Source organism: Ylistrum balloti, unplaced genomic scaffold, assembly GCF_031769215.1.
Source record: "Ylistrum balloti isolate Yb309-2 unplaced genomic scaffold, AGI_CSIRO_Ybal_v1 Utg369646, whole genome shotgun sequence".
NCBI classification, from domain to species: Eukaryota; Metazoa; Mollusca; class Bivalvia; order Pectinida; family Pectinidae; genus Ylistrum; species Ylistrum balloti.
Window position 1 is genome coordinate 1,220,730 of NW_026781904.1, and position 15,117 is coordinate 1,235,846.

Sequence of the window (15,117 nt, forward strand, 5' to 3'; positions counted from 1 at the left end):
GGTGTGTGTTCTGTCTATTGCGACCTGTAGGTGTAAATTCTGCCTATCCCGACTTGTAGGTGTGTATTATGTCTATCCCGACCTGGAGGTGTGTATTCTGTTTATCCCGATCTGTAGGTGTGTATTCTGTCTATCCCGACCTGTAGGTGTGTATTCTGTCTATCCCGACCTGTACTTTGTATTAGGTCTATCCAAATTTGTAGGTGTATTCTGTCTATTCCGAACTGTAGGTATGTATTCTGTCTATCCCGACCTGTAAGCGTGGATTCTGTCTATCCCGACCTGAAGGTGTGTGTTCTGTCTATTGCGACCTGTAGGTGTAAATTCTGCCTATCCCGACCTGTAGGTGTGTATTCTGTCTTTCCCGACCTGTAGGTGTGTATTCTGTTTATCCTGATCTGTAGGTGTGTATTCTGTCTATCCCGACCTGTAGGTGTGTATTATGTCTATCCCGATCTGTAGGTGTGTATTCTGTCTATACCAACCTGTAGGTGTGTATTCTGTCTATCCCGACCTGTAGATGTATATTTTGTCTATACCAATCTGAAGGTGTGCATTCTGTCTAATCCGACCTGTAGGTGTGTATTCTGTTTATCCCGATCTGTAGGTGTGTATTCTGTCTATCCCGATCTGTTCTGCCGGTGTTATGTTATGTCTGAATTGTACATGTGCCGGTGTTGTGTTATATCTGAAGTGTACATGTGCCCGGTGTTGTGTTATGTCTGAAGTGTACATGTGCCCGGTGTTTTGTTATGTCTGAAGTGTACATGTGCCCGGTGTTGTGTTATGTCTAAAGTGTACATGTGCCCGGTGTTGTGTTATGTCTGAAGTGTATATGTGCCGGTATTGTGTTATGTCTGAAGTGTATATGTGCCGGTGTTGTGTTATGTCTGAAGTGTACATGTGCCCGGTGTTGTGTTATGTCTGAAGTGTATATGTGCCCGGTGTTTTGTTATGTCTGAAGTGTACATGTGCCGGTGTTGTGTTATGTCTGAAGTGTACATGTGCCGGTGTTGTGTTATGTTTGAAGTGTACATGTGCCGGTGTTGTGTTATGTCTGAAGTGTATATGTGCCCGGTGTTTTTTATGTCTGAAGTGTACATGTGCCTGGTGTTGTGTTATATCTGAAATGTACATGTGCCGGTGTTGTGTTATGTCTGAAGTGTACATGTGCCCGGTGTTGTGTTATGTCTGAAGTGTACATGTGCCCGGTGTTGTGTTATGTCTGAAGTGTACATGTGCCCGGTGTGGTGTTATGTCTGAAGTGTACATGTGCCCGGTGTTGTGTTATGTCTGAAGTGTACATGTGCCCGGTGTTGTGTTATGTCTGAAGTGTACATGTGCCCGGTGTTGTGTTATATCTGAAGTGTACATGTGCCGGTGTTGTGTTATATCTGAAGTGTATATGTGCCGGTGTTGTGTTATGTCTGAAGTGTACAAGTTCCCGTTGCCGTGTTACGTCTGAAATGTATAAGTTCCCAGTGTTTTGTTTCGGAAAAAAACACCCTTAAAATAATACTTAGAACTTAGAAAACGACTCCTTTGAATGAACGTGTTAATAAATGATAACACCGAGAGAAGAAATATTTAAAACAGTTTTATTATTGAAATATCAAGAAATATCCACGGGACAAAAGAGTTATATCTGCAGTCCTCAGCCAATGAAAACAAAGGACACATTTCATCTTGTAAATTGACCAATAAAAAAAACTGATACAAAATTACACAGCAGTAAAAATACAATAAACAAAATACTTAACAATTTCGTCAATAAAAAATCTTGATTAGAAGAAAGTGTTATGGTAAGAAAATAAAGTGTTATGATTTGAGATTAAAGTGTTTTGGTATGATTTTATTAGAAGAAAATTATAGAATATAAATGTTATAAAATTATCAGAATAAAATAAATTATTTAAAACATGCAGATTTCAAATAATTCTCTATTCTGTATAAAATGTTAGAATTTCTTATTGCACTATATGTATAGAGTGATACGTTAGTAAAAATATGCTCTGAATATGATAAAATATAAAGGAGGAGTGCCAGTTTGGGCCTTCTGGTGGCCATGACGAATACTTTTTATTTTTTGTCTATTAAAAACTTGAGGTCAGGCGGTAATGATATGACATTAATCTAAGGTCAGCTCAAGGCTGTTCAGTTGTTATAGGGGATGAGTGGGGGATCAAATTCATAATTATTGCAATAATTATCAAACTAAAATATTTTTTTTAGTATTTTTTTCTCTTAAATGTCATTTGATGATATATTTCAAAACCTTCATTAGAATAAATGACTAAAACATATGCCATTGTTGAAAAGTAATTAAGTGCCCTAATTACTAATTAAGTCACACTTGAGCACCGTTTTTTGTCTTAATGCATCTATAAACAATACGTTTATCACGTGCAGTGTATTTATTTGAAATATTTTTGCATGAATTAGAGCAATGAAGAAGTTACTGTCAGGGCATGCCATTTAAATGGACTAGTTACGATTTAAAGTGCAAGAGCACCAGTCACTATCTTATTCCGGTTAATGAAAATGAATACTGAATTATACTGTATGAAAAATTATTTCAAATAAATTTCACAGTATAATAATTCTTCCGTGCATTAGTTGTATTATTGAGCTTTAACATAAGATGGTTTGACACTAGAGCTTTAACATTAAATAGTATGACATCATGACACCTCCCTGATGTTAATGGTCTTGTTTCAAACACTAGCAAACTTCAGTAATCTACAATGCAGTGTATGTAACACATGGTATATCCAGATATATAAGTATACTTTGTTCTGTGCATTTCGTACATGCATTGACTTAGGCACATATCTTGTGTATAACTAAACCGTTAGATACAATTGCATTCATACAAGCGTGACATATATATAATAGTATTATAGTATTTTGTTTAGTTATTATTAACTTTTTGTTATTTTTGTAAAATGCCAGTACACAAGCAGTGTGCTTGCTGCAAAGCAGATTATAAAGTCAGAATATATTGTCTGAATCAGGCAGATGTTCTGTCTTTCTTGAAAGATAACATCAATAAAGATTTATGTTTAGGTGACCCTGTATGTAAGAAATGCAGAGGGAGATTCTACAAATACCATGAACCAGTAGAGCATTCTAACAGTGGTTTAGACCATCAGAATGAGACACCTGACTCTAAAAAATCAAACTTGACATTTCATGAGCTACGTTTACTGAATCGCGATGTTTCGTTTGTGGAAAGTCCAGAGATGAAAAAAGTAAAATGGTGAAACCATGCACGGAAATAAGAGTTAAGATTTTCATTAAGACAGATGTCTTGATTCCAAACACATCTAGGTGCTATGCTTCTCATATAGTGGATGGTGATATTCATTCCGATGTTTTTCAGTCACTCACTCCTACCAGTGAAGACTCGGAACTGGATTCATCTGAAATATCAGAAATCCTGCTTTCACTGAGATCACTGGCTTCTAGAAAAAGCTGTTTGGACTTTGATTCACCTGATGGATTAACTGATCAAGATTATTATCGACTCACAGGACTTTATAAATATCAGTTTTCCGAGCTTTTACAGTCAGTTAACACATCTCTGTACTCTTCACTAAATAGAAGTGCAAGGACTGCATTAGCTGTTCTTCTTGTAAAGTTGAAAACGGGCATGTCCTTAGCAATTTTAGCTACTTTGTTCAATATGACAAAGCGAACGTGTGGAAAATGTATACACTCTGCTCGAAAAGCATTACTGAATCACTTTGTTCCTTCCCACATTGGCCTGCATCAAATCACAAGAGAACAAGTTATCCAAAACCATACTACAATGTTTGCAAAGACAATGTTTGCCTCAGGTGAGGATGTCGCTGTGGTTGTTGCTGATGGCACTTATATTTATGTTGAAAAATCCAGTAATTACACATTCCAACGTCGCTCTTTCTCAACGCACAAGGGACGTCCTCTCTTGAAGCCAATGTGTCTTGTAGCTTCTGATGGTTATATCTTGTCTGTTCTTGGTCCGTATTTAGCAGATGGTCGAAACAATTATGCCAATATCACAAAGCACATGCTCAAAACTAACACTGAGAACATCAATGATTGGTTTCAAGATGATGATGTCCTTGTTGTTGACAAGAGGCTTTAGAGATGTGACAGATTTTTTGAGGGATTCTGGTATCAAAACAGAAATGCCATTTTTTCTACCGAAGGGTCAGAAGCAGCATACCGTCAAAGAAGCAAATGAATCCCGTCTTGTTACAAAAGTAAGGTGGGTTGTTGAGTCAGCCAATGGACGGATTAAGCGGTGGAAGACGTTGGGACATGTACTGCCAAACACACAAATTCACGTTGTAGGAGATTTTGTACGAATTGTTTGTGCAATTTGCAATGCCTTTCGCCCTCCACTTGCTTCGAATTCTCCCAATGACATTGTAATTGCCGAGAGAATGATGACATTGTCCAAAACACCTAACAAACGTCAATCTCTTATTGAGGCAGAAGGGTTAACGAGGAAGCGGTCTATTTGGGTAAAGCTTGATGAGGCCAGTTTGCCTGATTTCCCAAAGTTATCAGAACCAGAGTTGAGAGATCTTACCATGGGGGTATATCAGCTGAAACAGGCAAAATCCTACACCAACGAGCACTTAGCTGAAGATGGTCAGTATGAACTTATGCTATGCAGGGAGAAACCTGACTTGATCAAAGTTCAGATTCGTTCACGACAAGTGCTTCGAAGGTGTACAATCTTTGGATTGAATATTCTAATGGACTGACCCCAATATCAGGCTGGTATTGTCAGTGTAAGGTTGGTGCCAGAGTGGTCGACTGCTGTGCCCACATTGCATCTGTCCTATGGTATCTTTCTTATGACCGAAACCAGTCTGATACTGCACAAACAACTGCCTCCTCAAGTTTCCTGAGTTGTGTTGATGACGCAATGACGGTGTAGAACTGGTCAGATTGTGACAGCGACAGTGACTCCTAAATGAATATCCCAACACCACCATTCCCCTTACTAACCGTAAACAAAAATACAACACATTTTGTCTAATGAAGGTTTTGAAATATATCATCAAATGATATTTAAGAGAAAAAAACTAAAAAATAAATATTTCAGTTTGATAATTATTGCAATAATTATGAATTTGATCCCCCACTCGTCCCCCCTATAACAACTGAACAGCCTTGAGCTGACCTTAGATTAATGTCATGTCATTACCGCCTGACCTCAAGTTTTTAATAGACAAAAAATAAAAAGTATTCGTCATGGCCACCAGAAGGCCCAAACTGGCATTCCTCCAAATGATAAAGACAAGATGGCTTATTATTATTCATAATCTTGTTGCCAGATCCATTTTCAATTTTATAATTTGTGCATGTTGTAAATGAAAATCTGAAAATAAAATATTGTTTAAACCAAAGACAATAATGGTAATCAGTCCTCCAAGTATTCTTTGAATTCCAACTGGTGATCCGGAATGGACCTGTGGCGATACATTGCGTTAAACTTTTCTATCTGGTCCGATGTAAATATACTTTTCCAGTCCCCTACGATCCCTAAAATGTAGCAAATATTATATTTGTTAGAAAACGATGACATATTATAATTAAAATGTATTAGAAAAAATACAAGTAAATATATAAGTTCTTTATAGACAAATAAGATAAAGAAAAGTGACCATAACAAAGCGGTTTTTTTACGGACGCGACAGAGGGAAAAGGTAGCAAATATTTTCCAGTTTAGAAGGGGCGGTACATCAACCCCATTATTCAATACATTTTACAACCTTCAGCGCAGGTTAATTTTGAAATAGTGTAAAGTACATGTATATGAATTAATATGTAAATTACGGAGATACGACCAACATCTTTTACTTATGTCTACAAGCAGAGTTAAATCCCCTCAATTTCAAAGACACCCAAGGGCTTTGCACATTTTGAATTACGGATAATAATACACAATATCGTTTCGTCCTTGTGATGCTAACAAACTAACCTCGGAGTTCAAAATCTAGACAATGACTTGGGAAAATCAAAGTTGGATGAAAATATCAAACGTGGTGCGCAATACAACATATTACGAATTCTCGTTTACGTAAAGTGCCGAACGTTGCCGATTACGGGAAATATTTCCAATGTGAATGAGGTACAATACCGCTGTAGGATCTGTGTTTTAATTCACAATCTGTTACCATAAAAGTGCTTTCTTGGGGGTTGACACCCTGATAACCTAGCTCGGGGAATGAATTTGAAAATCGAAAGCTTGTTTTTCCACCTCAAAGACATATAACCTAGTTCCAAAGTGTTTCGCGACGGACAGCACGGACGTGGCAAAGAATCTATTCACAGTCCGTGCGGACAGTGCCAATAATCACCTTTACGAACAACACTGTTTTGAACGATATTTTCATTGATGTTATCCAGTTCGACGCCATCCAACTGGTGGATTCCATCATCGATTCTCTTCATCATGTCGGACTTCTGTCTGGACTTGGCAGCTTTCATGTTTTTGAACTCACACATATGCGCAATGTCGTTGATTAGAGCCTCTGTGTAGGTCACCTCTAGATAGTCTGCAATTCTGCCTATCTGTTTTCTTAGATCCTGTAACATTAATAATGGTTGGTATTAAATTTCAGCATCAGAATTTTTTTATCCAATAAATCTCTCCTATCTAGCGTGAAAATTGTTTTTTTATGCCCCCAGATCGGAAGATCGGGGCATTTTGTTTTTGTAATGTCTGTTTGTCTGTCTGTTCGTATGTCAACTTTAATCTTGCCCATAACTATAACACCGTAGAAAGTAGGGGTTTCATATTTTCCATGTGTGTTCCTTGGGACCTTTGTGATGGTGCCAATGTTTTTGACGATGTGATTTTAATTTTGTTGCAACCGGGGTGTATTGTTTCCTAGACACATCTTTAATCTTTACATATCTTTTTTAATTTCTAATTCCTTGAATATTTGCCTCGGTTAACATTTAATTAGCATGACATTAATTGAATTTGATAAGATATTTGATGGGCAGATAATTCCCTAGTGTCACAGGAAGTGAGATATTGCCAAATGAGATATTGATATCAGCTATAAAACTCTTATAAAATCTTCATCAGCATGCATCTATATTCAAACTCAGATGAGGGGATGTAACCGAACAATAAACAAATCACCTTACTGGTGTCCTCGTAGGTGACTGTAAGTGGAGGGTTTTCTGCGTGTTGTTTCAGTGTAGTCTTCCAATTATCGCGCCAATCAAACCAGCTTCCGTAAGTGACTATAAACGAAAAATATGCGAGTTTAAGACAATATTTCTTTAATTTTCAGCAGTTGAACAACGCCGATTCATCATGAGAATAAGGAGAATTTATACATCTTTTACTTTGAACAAAGATAATTATACTATATTTTCACTTCCATACCACCAAGTTGAGACGAAGGACAAACATTGAATGAAACAAATATCAACTGTGACGTCATAGTGTTCCAGATCTTCCTCCGGTCGTTAGCATTACATAACATAGCAAGTTAGATAGAAGATAAGTATTTCTGGCGGAAACAAAACCAGTAGAAGATTGGAGTGTAACGTTTCGATGACTATACGGTCACCTTCATCATATAACACAATCAGTAGAAGATTTAAGTGTGACGTTTAGATGACTTCACGGTCACCTTCATCTTATAACACAACCAGTAGAAGATTAGAGTGACGTTTCGATGACTCCACGGTCACCTTCATCTTATAACACAACCAGTAGAAGATTTAAGTGTGACGTTTCGATGACTACACGGTCACCTTCATCTTATAACAGAACCAGTAGAAGATTAGGGTGTAACGTTTCGATGAGTACACTGTCACCTTCATCTTTTAACACAACCAGTAGAAAATTTAAGTGTGACATTTCGATGACTACATGGTCACCTCCATCTTATAACACAACCAGTAGAAGATTTAAGTGTGACGTTTCGATGACTTTACGGTCACCTTCATCATATAACACAACCAGTAGAAAATTTAAGTGTGACGTTTCCATGACTACACGGTCACCTTTATCAGACAAATGACCAATGTGGAGCGTATTAGCAATGACGTATTTATTGTACGAGATGGTAAGGAATCGACCAACTTTTTCGGCTATACTATTATCCAATGTACAGTTGGGTCGAAAATAGTGTGACGAAATGGTAAACATATTATAAACCATAAAGGCATGAAAGACCTCTTAGAAACGTGACACTCTAATCTTCTACTGGTTGTTTTATAAGAACTACTTGTTTATTAACATTACCATCATGAAGAAAATGTTCAAAATATTATTTGGTTGATTTCAAAACAATACTGTCCTAGTTTTAGTTCATCTATAAAAAAAAAAAAAAAAAAACACGTCAAAACCTTTTCTAAGGTGTGATTTACCGTTTCCATTCAACGCCGCATCACAGAAAGCATCCCAGTTGAGATTACTGGTAATAAGGTTATTAAGGAAATGAAACGATGACGTAATCACATCCTTCGGGTTACGGAAACATCCGATCACTTTTCCATTTCGTTCTATATGGTCCTGTGGTAGAAATCGAAACGGCATATGAGAATAGAATATTCTTGGAGATGCTTCCCTCTCGATAGTGTCGATATCCAAAAGTTCTAACGGAAAATCGATATTATCGTTAACGATGTATTCCGCTTTTCCTTTCAACAACATGGCGACGATTTCTCTCACCCAATGTGTCCCTAAGGAGAAATACCAAAATATTTATTAATTCATTAAAACAGCACCTGTTACTGTGATATTTTTTTCTGTTTGATAACATATGATTTTCAAAATATGTGTATTTTCCGAAATGTTTGCATGTTTTTTAATAACAAGGGGTTAATAATATTTATAACAATAAACTTTATTTTCTGAGAATTACATATTTAGTCAACGGCTAATCTTCCATATGGTCCTCCTGTTAGTAAAATACAGTATTTGTGTGTTAGTTAAAAGTTACATATTGTATATACACAGTAAGCCTGTAGTAAGAAAGCAAGATATCACAGACAACAATTTGGATTGGAATATCACAGGATGCATAAATATCATACATAATATTAAATCAATTTAAACAGCTCCAGCCTTATACATATATATAATAGTGTAGCAAAGAAAAATAAAAATGACATAGGAAAATATCAATAATATAAAAATGTGTGTTTACAAAATTGACACAAGAAATACACTGGAAGATAAACAGTTAATTATGGGTTAAATTTTTTATAGGTAAAACAATAGGATAATAATCTGCTAAAATATATTGAATAGACTTAAAACAGTTCTTTAGAGAACTTTATTATGAAATCTGTTTATCCATGATCCATGAGGTGATTGCTGAGTGAACGTTTAAAGGAGGCAAAGCGTGTTGCCTTCCTTATCTTATTCGGCAAATTGTTCCAGAGTTGGCTTCCTGCAACTACAAAATTATTGCCATAAAACTTGGTACGATGTTTAGGAATATGTAAAATATTGCTATGGCTTGATCTTGTACATCTGGTATGGATATCAGACTTTAAGTTAAACAAACTACATAAATATTCTGGAACAAGACGATGGACACATTTGTGAACCATTGAACCTGTCCTGTAACGATAAAAATCAGCTAAAGGCAACCAGTTTAAAACACAAAACAAATCAGCAGATGGAGTGTCATATGGTACTTCTAAAATCACCCTTGCTGCCTGATTTTGAGCTTTGTAAAGCTTTTATGACAGATTTTTTAAACATCCGTTCCAGATTGTTGAACAATACAGGAAGTGGGGAAAAACGCATGCATTAAAATATTTGATTCTAGCGTTCCTTGGAAGGTATTTCTTAATTCTTCTCAACACACACAAACCTTTATTTATTTTTCCGAATACATAGTTGACATGATCTTCCCAACATAAACACCTATCAATTTTTACACCCAGCAGTTTAGCAGACTGTACATGGTCAAGCTCTGTATTGTTTAAAGACAGATCTATGACATAATCATTTCTACTATGTTTCTGCTTTGTGGTTATAACCATACACTTTGTTTTGTCAGCATTAATAATCATTCTATTTTCAGTACACTAGTTTTCGACTGCATTTAGGTCACATTGTAATTTTTTTTGGACACTTAAAATAGAAGAATCAGAAGCTGATAGAGTTTTGTCATCAGCGTACATATCAGTTTCATACTGTATTTCTAAGGGAAGCTCATTTATAAAAGTTAAAAATAAAAGAGGTCCCAATATAGATCCCTGAGGGACTCCATGAGTAATAGTCATGCTTTGGGACAATTCACCTGAAATACTTACTTTTTGTAGTCTGTTGGCGAGATGGGATTTAAACCAGCTCACCGCTAAATCATTGTACTGGTAGCGTTTCAACTTTTGGATTAAAACATGATTATCTACGCAGTCAAACGCTTTTCTAAAGTCTAAAAATTCAACACCATTTATATTACCTTGATCAACTTCCTGTGTCCATGAGTTAACAATATTCAATAAGGCAGTTTCACAGGAGTGATATTTTCTAAAACCAAATTGAAAGGACACCAACAGGTTATTTGTACATAGACATTTGTATAATTCACAGTGCACATTCCTCTCAGGAATCTTAGATAATGCATTTAAGACAGATATGGGTCTAAACTTGGACACATCTGATTTAGATCCACTTTTATGAACTGGTAAAACTTTTGCAAGTTTCCAATCACTAGGGAACTTACCAGACTTTATACTCAGGTTACAAATATATGTAAGAGACCTAGAAACATGAGCATATGATAATTTGAGTACTTTTAAATTAATTCCATCAAGACCAACGGACTTATGCTCGTCAAGACCAATAAGAAAGTTTTGGACAAATTTATCAGTAATTAGTGGGATAGAAAATATGCAGTCATTATCAAGTTTTTCTTTCACAAACTCAGTAAGTTTCACAAACTTTGACGAAACTTTCGAAAGTGACTCTGTTAATTTACTAGCAATAGTAGAGAAAAAATAGTTAAAAGTTTCAGCTCTTTCACATTTGTCAAATGTTTCATAATTTCCGTTTAGGACCATGCCTGGTGTTGAAATATTCTTTTTTGGAGCAAGATCCCTTTCAAATTTCCTTAGTTTACTGGGATTGTCTAGGTTACTTTCGAAGACAGATTGATAATATGTGGATTTTATCTCCTGAATTATAGATGTAACCCTGTTACGTTGAACACGGTACTTTGCCATGTCACGAGCGGCCTTTAAACGGCATACCTTGGATTATTTCATCAGTCATTCATTCAGGCTGGGTAGGTTTCTAAACTCGACGCGTGCGATTAGGTTCGTGTTGGTCAAGAATGTCAATAAATAATTTAGTCCACGCATAGAGAGCATCGTCTACATCTTCAAACATTTCAATGACTGTCCATGGGGCTGATGCGATGTCAGAGAGAAAAACCTCCTCGTCGAAACCCTTGAATGATCTGTAACGGATGTCTGCATGGGAGAATTTGGAAACAAAACTCCGTTTGTGGACGAAACAAATGGGGAAATGATCACTTAGCCCATTTTGTATTACATGTGTGACTCGAATGAACTCTGGTGACGATGTATACACATGGTCAAGTAAGGTTTCTGATTCAAAGACCCTAGTAGGATCTTTTACCATCGGAGATAAATTGTGGGCGGAAGTGATATCAGTCGTTTGATTGGTCTTTAAAAGGTCAATGTTGAAATCCCCCACGATTATTACGTCAAGATTTAAGTCAAATAATTGATCAAGAAACAACTCAGAGTTCTCCATCCATGAAACAGGAGATGCTGGTGGCCTATAAACATTTGCTATAAGGTCAATTTAAAAGGTCAATGTTCAAATCCTCCACGATTATTACGTCAAGATTTAAGTCAAATAATTTATCAAGAAACAACTAAAAGTTCTCCATCCATGAAACAGGAGATGCTGGTGGCCTATAAATATTTGCTTTAAGTAGTGGTTTGGAGTTTTTGAACTTCATCTCGAGACAGACAGTTTCCATGTCAGGAGTTTCAATGTCATGTCTCCTAACGAATGGGATGGCAGACTTTACATAGGTAGCAACACCACCACGGCGCTGACCATCAGACCTGTCGGAACGTTCCAGCGTTAGACCTTTAATGGATATTTCTGCATTACTAATTTGAGAATTTAACCAAGTCTCTTAAAGACAAACAACATCAAAGTTGTTGCTTGTTACATGATAAGAAAGTTCAGGCATTTTATTGTACATGGTCCTTATATTCCACGATAAAAATCGGAGAACAGCTGGCAATGTGCAATCAAAGAAGTTCTGGGAATTGCCATTGAAAATATGTGCAAGAGTGTTTCAAGTAAACAGATCATCAGCGAAGCATTGCACATAAGTTTGTGTAGGTAAAAACATATCACTACAGATGGACAGTGGGGTACCGCAGGGGCATTCACAATACACAATAGCCAAGGTAACCCCAGTAGTATACAGGTAAATATAGATTTACCAAGTGACGGTTCAGGCGTGACACTTGATTTCCCCATACTGTACCTTAGCTTCATAGATTTGTGCGCAACACTATTATGGAATTGTCCAATTTTGCTTCAGTAGTCATTTAAATCACACATTTCTTTCACAGTTACACACTTGCAAAAATGTCTCAGAGCAAAAACACAGGAATGTGTAGTGTTGGGTGAACACAGTCAATACATCCAAATGATAGTGATAATGCATGATGTCCCGATCTTAGTATAATGTCATCCACACACAAAGCGTATAATGACATACAAAGCAGAAACATATGTCCACACACACATCTATAATGTTAATTACTTGTATAGCAACAGAAAACCCGTATGTTCTGTTCTTATTTCCTCCTCTCTCTCTCTCTCTCTCTCTCTCTCTCTCTCTCTCTCTCTCTCTCTCTCTCTCTCTCTCTCTCTCTCTCCATAATAATTCACACTTACAACATGATGCACAACTGTATTCTACGTCCTTAATACAGTCCAACTTGTGTAAAAGGCAACTTTAATACAAAAGTCACCTGTCTGTAAAGGCCACTAATTGAATCTGCATGTAAAGACTACTTTTGTAAAAAGCCAACTTTTGTATATAGATTACTTTTGCATATAGATTACTTTTGTATAAAGATTACTTTTCTCCACCTTGAGAGTCGTTTTAGCCTAGCTTGAGTGTACGTGTCAGTCACCCCTTATAATAATGCCATTGTCTAAAAGTAAACCAACCAACCAGACAAAAAGAAAAAGATGTAAAACGGATTGTACGGTAGGGGTCAAAGTCAACATTTCTATTTTTAGATAATCGTTATCAGCGCTCTAGCAGCTTCATTCCTCATAGGATTTTTATCAAACCTCACACACTTACAAAACTTCACTCATAGGTGAGGATAAAGCAATTTCAGTAAAATCAAAATCAATTAATTAATTGATATCTTTCTTTTCCAAATTAACACTATACAGCACCATTTTAATATATCATTACAGCATAATAAATTCTGGGGTAAGGAGAAGACATGTATTTCTTTCGCAATACTCACTGTACTTGTTTTTCACTTATACGCGTGACCTGGTTTCCTTTATCTGTCCCTTTTCGTGCCGAAGCAATGTAACACGCCAGGATAAGGACATCAATTGCTGTTGTGATGCAGATATTTGTCTCTGGTGAGCTCTTGTCAGTCTTTAGGTTTTAACACTCACTCTTTAAGCTGGTTCCAGCTGCGTCGCCGATGCAAGCATTTAGCTGAGCTAACGATCGCGCCTACCATAGCGGCATATTTTCATTCTATAATCTGTTTGAAACATACTGTCAATATGTTTATGTATTCTAACTTCACTTCAAATACATTTATGTCTGTCCTTTCGTAATTATTGTTTGTAATAGAAACAACCCTCTTGCGACACTGTGAATTACCTGGAATACGCCTGTCTGCAATTTATCGTTCGACAGAAGAAGCGATATACCACTTTTCTATTGGAAACCTTTGTTTTTTTCATGACCGATAGCATACCGAGTTTCAAGCAAGCTTAAGGAGTGGTCCGGTCGTAGGCAGTTGCTGACCGGTCATCGGTCAAACGCTGGTGATGATAGTATGGGTTATGGACCGCTCTGGTCAACTATTGACGTCAGTATATTTCCCTCGATAACATTATAATTGGTAGAACTAGAGACATTATCATAACCTCCATACGCCGACAACACATAAATTCACAATGTCATGGCTATTATTGTGAAAACGTTGACTATCTCTTATTTGTCGGGCGTTCTACAATGGATATTGTTCGTCCGTAACTGTGTTGGCTCCTATACAGAGGAGTTTTCTGACAGCTCCAATACAGGGAAGTTTTTTGAAGGCTCCTTTATAGTGGAGTTTTATTTGTCGGATCCTTTACAGGGAAGTTTGATTTGAAGGCTCCTATACAGTGGAGTATTTTTGAAGTACATGCTAAGCATACCGAGTGTTGCTGAAAAAATGCAAGTGCCCTACTGGCAACACAAGTTAGTACTCTGAAATGATTTACATTTTTTCAAAGATAGTTACACTGACTTTCACCCAACAAACCTGAACTTCGATCTTTATTTGATGTTTTATACGTGTGTGGAGTTTGATGAGAATCTCTAAAGGAAGGAAGCTACTAAAAGTGACCTTGACCCAAAAACACTGAAACTAAAATTTATCCGAGATATTTTGAATAAATCCAATAAAAATAACTCAAATTCAAAGAAAATTATATACGTTACCACTTCTTGGGTAGGACATGATGAATACATCGCTTTCCTTGTATTTCAATTTTCTGATCTTCTCTAGATGATCTGATACATTTCCAGGACAAAGGATTGGGAAGTTAACGCCATCAAATAGTTTATGTTCCACTGTCACATCTCCTAGCGTCACGCCGACGACCTCCATTGCTGTGTATAACAAAGAGCTATGTAAATCGTATGACATACTGTAACAGTAGTAATTGTTGACGGTTCAAATTTTCGTGGTCCCGCAGAACCCTGGCGTGTACTAATACCGATTCCCGAGAATCGTTAAAGTAAGCCGAATCGGCGAGGTGCAAGATTGCATTTATTTGCTCAAAGTTACATTACTGTTAGATTCAATTTTCAATTGAGATAAGCTGGAAAG

General features: G+C 36.7%; 1 protein-coding gene across 1 annotated transcript; it reads right to left on the minus strand.

Moving 5' to 3' along the window:
- Positions 1 to 5,419: 5,419 nt before the first annotated feature.
- Positions 5,420 to 14,895, minus strand: LOC132555041 (sulfotransferase 1B1-like). Its single transcript, XM_060219384.1, has 5 exons — positions 14,727 to 14,895; positions 8,395 to 8,709; positions 7,154 to 7,257; positions 6,360 to 6,588; positions 5,420 to 5,541 (listed from the first exon to the last, which is right to left on the minus strand). The coding sequence occupies exons 1-5, from the start codon at positions 14,893 to 14,895 to the stop codon at positions 5,420 to 5,422; spliced, it is 939 nt and encodes a 312-aa protein (XP_060075367.1).
- Between the last annotated feature and the right edge of the window lie 222 nt (positions 14,896 to 15,117).